Below are 7,458 nucleotides of genomic sequence, written 5' to 3'. Positions count from 1 at the left end.
CGGTTGTCGTTAGTATTTATTACCATAAAGATATGATATTGCGAATAGTTTCTTAGAACTACTATTTACAGCAATATTTGTAATTTTTTTTAGTATCTATATAATCTATTCTTCTGATTTTTCTCAATTGACTGTTTGAATGAGTTCTACATTCATGCCGTCTAAGGCTATTATCTCGTAAGTACTTTCATTTTGAAAGGCCTTTCACTTAATAAAAATTTAAGATTTTTTATGACTAAACGATTTAATATTGTAGTAATGGTTTAAAATTTTTGGGGTGGTAATCTATGTAGATTTTTTATAAAGTTTGATGTTGAAAGAAAACAAGTCACGGCCTTTCTGCATTAAGATAATGTATAACGTATAACCTACTATGGAGTGAGTTATCGCTATTAGAAACGATTCTTCTGGAATTTCGTTTTTAGTTAGATATCTTAAATACTGAGCTGGCAAGATTTATTTATGACTTACATTTGTTTTTTTATTTGGAATTAATATAAGATAATTAAGTGAGGAATGACTTGAAATGCAACACTTAATTTTATACCATGTATGAGTGTATTTATTACATATATGTATATGTATATACTAAGCAACGTTTTTCTGTGGGAAATCCAAAAACTTATATCTACCAAATGCATTGCGCACTATTCTTGAATCCAAACTACCTCTGGAACTTCTTAAATTTAAAATATAAATTACTTAAAACGAGCAAATCACTCATCAGTTAAGTATTAAACAATTCCACAAAATCGTTTATATTTCATTCAATGTGCATGTATGAGCGACACAGGTACAAAAAAAAATGATAATTGCAGAAATTATGCTGAGTCATAATTTTTATTTTTGTATTATATTTTTACCAAATTGAACACAATCAAAACCAGGAATGAAACCCGAAAAATCATAGAAAATCATATATGAACATATAACTTAGCAACAATGCTAAATAAAAAATTCACATGTAAATATATAAAGCCCATTTTTATATACATTACAGATTACAAAAAAATAGAACTTACAGAAAAACAAAAATCAGAATTCAGGTGCTAGAGCTTGGCTGCGATATTTAGTTTCGAGTTGCGCATTGTCGGGCACCACCTTGATTGTGTTCATAGCAAGAGTGTTTCAAGATAAATATAATTCATTAGCATTTCTATAATTATCGAAATAGATTTTATAATATGAGCTTACGAAGCAAAGAGATCAAGTTATGAAAATAAAAAGATTAGTATTACAAAAATCAAACGTTTTAATTCGTCAAGTTTATAAAATTTGATTTTGTGCCCAAAATTAGTAGTTAGTATGCATATCCTATTGTCAGTCTAAAGTTTATTTGGTTATTATAAATTAGAATCGCAGTACCAAGTAAGATTCTTTTTTTTTTGTTCAAATAGTGAAAAGTGTTTCTGGTTTGCGAAAAACTATAGCCATAAACAAAAATGGAAAAGACGTTTTTTTATTGCTTTGTAAATACATGAATGATTAATTAAGAATCAAATAAAGTTTTTTTCTTTTTTATATCAGTTCTATTGTTTCCCGGAAACGGATGACTGAAGATTGTAGACATTTTATAAATGCTCCCATATATATGTGATCAGAGCTCGGACAAACAAAAATGAAATGATGTGAAATATATCGGCAATAAGCATAATTTACTATTACATATTACGAATATAAATTTATACAGACAGACATATCGCGCACGACCATCAAAAATGTATTAACAATAAATCCATCTTATTGATATTATTCATAACTGTTTTCCAGCAAAAGCATAAGTGATATTTTAATATAATTGGCTGCAAATTAATAGCTACGTATGTATGTATGACCTTATATTACGACTCGGAGACTTTCAGTTAATACAATATACTTTTCGAGAACTGGTGCGATATTTTACTCATAATTCTTTGCAACTTAAAAATGTGAATTCAATATGAACATATACACACAATATAAAGTTATTGTAAGAAATTTATTGTGTGTGCGTATTTGTACACATCAAACGGTTCGTGTTAAAATTTTCATACTGTTAGCAATATTAGAGAATTCGTTTTCAAAGCAAAAATGGTTTTTAAATTCCCGAAAGTTGAGAGCTTTCCTTTTTTGTGGAGGATATATGATAACAAGGAATCATCAAGAATTAATTGTTCAAATACTAAATATTTAAACAACTATGTTAGATGAGACGTACTTTTTAGGTGAAAAAAGAAAACGCATTCAAATCTGAATCTAGTTACAATTTACTATCATTTCACCTATCTCTAAATTTCAAAAAGTGATGAAGTTATTACTTTAGCCCATTAATTTACCAAAAAAAATGTGTTTAACACATAACATCTTTTACTAATTCTCATTTGATTTAATTTAATTTTTAATGTTTTTTTTTGTAATTATTGTCAATGAAAGAAATTTACTTTAAAAACGAATCAGATAATATTAAATAACTAGATTTCTAAATCATTTGTAAAGTGGAGTTAATTAAGATGCTTACGCTTAACTGATTGTTAAAATATAGTGCAAGCGTAAAACACGTACAAATGATTGAATTTGATTTGATACATTATTTGATCCTTGAAGATAACTTCGCTAATGTTTTTTGTTACACTTTTCAAATAACATCGTATACAATGTGTTAAATATTGTTTACCTATTTATGTAAACACACACATGCTGTACATTATTTTAAAGGGAACAGCATTTTTTCTTCCTACCTATCATCTGTTCTTTAGGAACAAATGGCCGAATGGCTTTCTGTTTGATTTTGTTTGTTTCTTGAAAATTTAAACAATACAATTAACTAATTGTATTTTGCGACGATTGTTTGGCATTGTGCCATTGATATGCGATAAGCCCACTGTGGAGAAAGACCCACTTACAGTGCCGATTGTGGTTCCTGTCGCTGCATTGATCGCCTGGATTGAGGTTGTGTTGCTGCCATTCGTTATTGTTTGTACAACTATATGCTGCGGTTGCACTTTATATTGTTTTATACTATGCTGAATTTGTTGTTGGTGGATTTGCTTTTGTGGTTGTTGTGGCCTTTGCTGTTGGATTTGTTTATCCAACTCTTCAATAGGTCCAATCGAATAGTTTATGTTGAGGCGGGCGCGCTTCGGCGATTGAACAGCTGCATTCAAATCGGCAGGACTTAGTTCAATTATATCGGGTTGATTTACTGATAAATGATTTGGATCGTCTTCAATATCGATTGCATCATAAATGTCCTCAACCTTAAAAAAATTAAGTAAATATTTTAATTTAATTATATGAGAAAACTTTAAGCAAAAATATATTTTATTGTTAGCAGTTAGCAATCATTATTTCAAGCTTTGTACTCATGCATATCCTACAATAAATATGTTATATATTTTTACACACAGTATGTGGAAATTTCTGTAGAGACGTAGCAAATAAAAGTTAGTTAATTTTTGCAATCTCATCCAAAACTCGCCTCGGTTAAACTCCAAAATGCCTCAACGTATTTGGCGAATTAAGCCAAATGAAACAAAGTCTGTCCAGGTTACGTTATCCCTTAAACGTAAAACCTGCCCGCCCGTAAAACTCAATAACGTGGATATTCCACAGCGTGATGCGACAAAATACTTAGGCATGCACCTCGACAGCAAGCTTACATGGAAAACTCATATTTTCACTAAACTCAAAGCACTGGGAATGAAGCTCAGAAATTTACATTGGTTACTGAACCCGAAGTCTCAAGTCTCACTCGAGAGCAAGCTCTTACTCTATTCATGTGCCTTAAAACCAGTATGGACAAACGGAATACAATTATGGGGCTCTGCAGCAACCTTCAATATAGATATACTCCAAAGATTCCAATCAAAAACTCTTAGAATGATTGTGAACGCTCCGCTCTATGTCAGAAACAACCAAATACACCGTGACCTTAAAGTCCCTACTGTTGCTTCCGAAATTAAAAAGCACGCCTTGGCGCACAGACAAAAAATTCATGATCACCTAAATCCTCTTATTTCTACACTCACTTCTCATACAGTGTCATTCCAGCGCCTTAAAAGGAAATCAATATTAGATCTATAATAACATTGAATACCTGCGAATAGAATATGGTGGTTATTTAGTATTTAAGTTTCAAATATTGCTTAATGTTAAAAAGAAAAAAAACAGATCGCAATAAAAATATATGAGTTCAAAAAAATATATTTTTGCCATCTCTGAGGATAATGCAAAAATAAAGTCAGTATGAAAATTGTATTTCCTTCAAGATGTAGTTTGACTTATAAATTATATCGTCGTTTAAAGTACAAAACCGCGTATCGTCATTCTGCAAAACCGCGTAACTGACATTGGCTGCCAAAAATTGGATTTGCTCACACAAGCTCTTGGCTCAATCCTTATCTATTCGTCCTGAAATATACTAGCCAGCAATGCGATTGCTTTATAAAAATTATTTCTAGAAAATTATTTCTACAACTTCACATACGCGGATTTTGCATTTTGCTGATACGCGGTATCGCATTTTGTTGATACGAGGTTTTGCACTTTAAACGACGATATGCATATGTATGTACATATGCATGTATTTTTAACGCTTACACTATAGTGCAAAGCTGAGTACATAATGGTTTTTGTTGAATATTTGTAAGGTTTTTAAAGTTAAAATTTTTTCTATTCATCAATTTTTATACAGACCTTAGGAAAATTCAAGAAAGGTATGCAGTTTTATAACCTGTAAAATTTTAGTATAATAAGGTGTAAGTTTTAATCGATTGAAAATCGCGTTGACTTTCTATATATTTTATTTTTATTTTTTGAATACTAGAAGAACTATCAGGTCAAGGTGCACGGATGGTATTTTCAGGAACAGTAGTCGAGACTTCTAGCTTTAATTTTTATCACCTCTTATTTCTTTGCTAGAGCTTCTCAAACATTGCAAAAATCGTGATTTTATGACACTTTGACCTCGTGACCATCTAGAGCTGATGGGAACTTTATACTTACGGATTAGTAATTGGCACAAAAAGTCTTTCAAATAAAGCTTTAACATATCACATTAGGTCAAATGATACATTTGGCTGTGCGAAAGTCCAATTTCGTAAAGGCAGTTTTACATTATTTTTTGTTGCCATTCTGTAGAGAATACTCCAAAAAAAACTTCACTTAGCTTTTGTAAAATAAAAAACACCGTTATACAGCAATAAACCAAAGTTACACTTTCAAAACGTTATTGCTACGTTGTTTGCGCAACCGGTTTATTTTGTAAATTTCAAGTGCATTGTTTTTGTAAAGTTCGAATAACTAAAGGAAAATTTTTAATGCGAAACCAAACTTTATCTAAGTGAGAACCTATGTCCCAATTTAAAAAAGTAACTTTTAATCATTTGTTTGCAAAAAACTGACTTATTTTCATAACCTCAAAAATTATGATTATGATTTATTTCCATTGTAAGCTTTTACAATTTTGTTAACTTTCGGCAAACAAAATGGAATCAGAAATGGATAAATTAAGATGTAATGATTGAATCTATTTTACTTAACTTGCCGTTTTTAGCCGTTTCCAAGAAAAACGGTTTTTTCTGGGCTATCATGCTATCACAAACGGCAAGTTGTTTGAAGTTTGGCTGATTGGATGTTCGAAAAAAAAGCCTTGTCCGGTTGTCAACCATGTTGAAAAAAAAATTGGTGCTGCTGATATTTGCGAAAGTTCCATGAAACTCTTAGAAGAAAAAACGCGTATTTTTTGCAATTATTTATCAAATAAATATGAAAATTATGGGAAACAATTTGGAAAGGATGCTAAAATATTTAGATCTGAAAACATAGCGTTTCTTGATGATGAGGTTCTTTTCGAAAACAAAAAGCCAGCTGTGTCGACCATCAGCCGGATTCTAACTTTCGCTATCGCTAAAGTGCTAAAATAGGATGGCCCACCTTTTTCCGAATTTTTAGCTATCTCCAAAAATATCTCCAACATTTTTTGGTGATAAAGAATCCATTTTAATGGTGATACATAGTGAAAATGGAAGTATGTGATAGCAAAAAAAAAATAGCAGCCTCAATTTGGATTACATTTCATCTCCTGTAGCGTAGCCGAGCCTATGTTACAAATACACTAACGCCTTCGCAAAAAGGCAAATTCTTGAGAGAGCTCACGGACTGAAATTTCGATTTTTTTTTTATTCAAAGTGAATAGAGCTTTTAACATTCTTTTAACCAATTAGTTTCATAAACATTCGTATTCTTTTCAGGAAGTTACCAGCGAGTTTTGGTAAATGTCTGAATATAAATAATATCGGTGGAGAATTCGGAAATACTGAAACCTCAAGTGAAAGTGAAGTGTTTTATGAAGACTAACTGCTTTAGGAATCTCTCCTCAAGACATATCTGCGAGACATGTAGTAAATATTTTTATACCCGATCGCACTTGTGCACAAGGGTATTATAACTTTGTTCACATAACGATTGTTTGTAACAGGCAAAACGAATCGAGATAGATATAGACAAATGTATACATAAATGATCAGAATGAAAAGAGAAATCGATTAAGCGGTGACTGTCTGTCCGTCCGTCCGTCCGTCCGTCCGTCAGTCCGTCCGTCTGTGCACACGATAACTCGAGTAAAAATTGAGATATCTTAACGAAACTTGGTACGTGGACTTCTTTTGGGCATAGGACGGATGGTATTGACAATGGGCGAAATCGGACAATAACCACGCCTACCTCCCATATAACGGTAATTTTCAGAAATACGAAAAGTGCGATATTTTAGTAACTACTGAAGATAATTCACTCAAAATTGATATTTACAATGAGTTTTAGACGAAAAAAAGAATATTAAAAAATTTTGGCAAATGGGCGTAGCCACGCCTACTTATGATTACATGTGTATACCTTGGTAACCGCTGCACCAATTTCTTCCAAACTTGGCACAGTTGTTGGTCCTGCTACAACATACCAAATGGCCGAAAATTTTTAAAATCGGACAATAGCCACGCCCACATCCAATATAACGGTAATTTAGAAAAATACGAGATCCTCGATAAATCAGTAAATATTAAAGCTAATTTATTCAAAATTGATGGTTGCAACAATTTTTTACCAAGAAATAAGCTTATGATACAATTTTGGAAAATGGGCGTGGCACCGCCCACTTATGATCACATATATGTATCTCGCTAACCGTTCTAGCAATTTGAACCAAACTGGGTATGGTTATTGTGCTTGCCACATAAAAGCAAAGCGTTGAAAATTATTGAAATCGGACTAAAATTACGACCGCTTTTCATATAACGGTATATTTCAGAAATGCTTGAAACTGCAATATTTCGAAATTTAAGGACGCTAATTTACTTAAAATTTATACACCCCGGATTATCGTGTAGCGGTAGCTTTCGGAAAGGTGGAAAACATATATTTAATAATTGCGCCGGGTATTTAATGTTCGGCTCCGCCCGAACTTAGGCTTTCTTACTTGTT

General features: G+C 31.9%; 1 protein-coding gene across 1 annotated transcript in view; it reads right to left on the bottom strand.

Annotated features, from left to right (window-relative positions):
• Nucleotides 1–2,420: 2,420 nt before the first annotated feature.
• LOC118738068 (serine-rich adhesin for platelets) overlaps nt 2,421–7,458 on the bottom strand; it is a 137,709-nt gene continuing 132,671 nt past the window's right edge. Inside the window, exon 4 of the mRNA XM_036468972.1 lies at nt 2,421–3,050. Within this exon, the coding sequence (XP_036324865.1) occupies nt 2,787–3,050 (264 nt within the window). The 3' untranslated portion in view covers nt 2,421–2,786. The remainder of the gene's footprint in view (nt 3,051–7,458) is intronic.

This window comes from Rhagoletis pomonella, unplaced genomic scaffold, assembly GCF_013731165.1.
Source record: "Rhagoletis pomonella isolate Grant_MI unplaced genomic scaffold, Rhpom_1.0 Rhpom_scaffold_00004, whole genome shotgun sequence".
NCBI classification, from domain to species: Eukaryota; Metazoa; Arthropoda; class Insecta; order Diptera; family Tephritidae; genus Rhagoletis; species Rhagoletis pomonella.
This window is presented reverse-complemented; position numbering and strand designations above follow the sequence as displayed.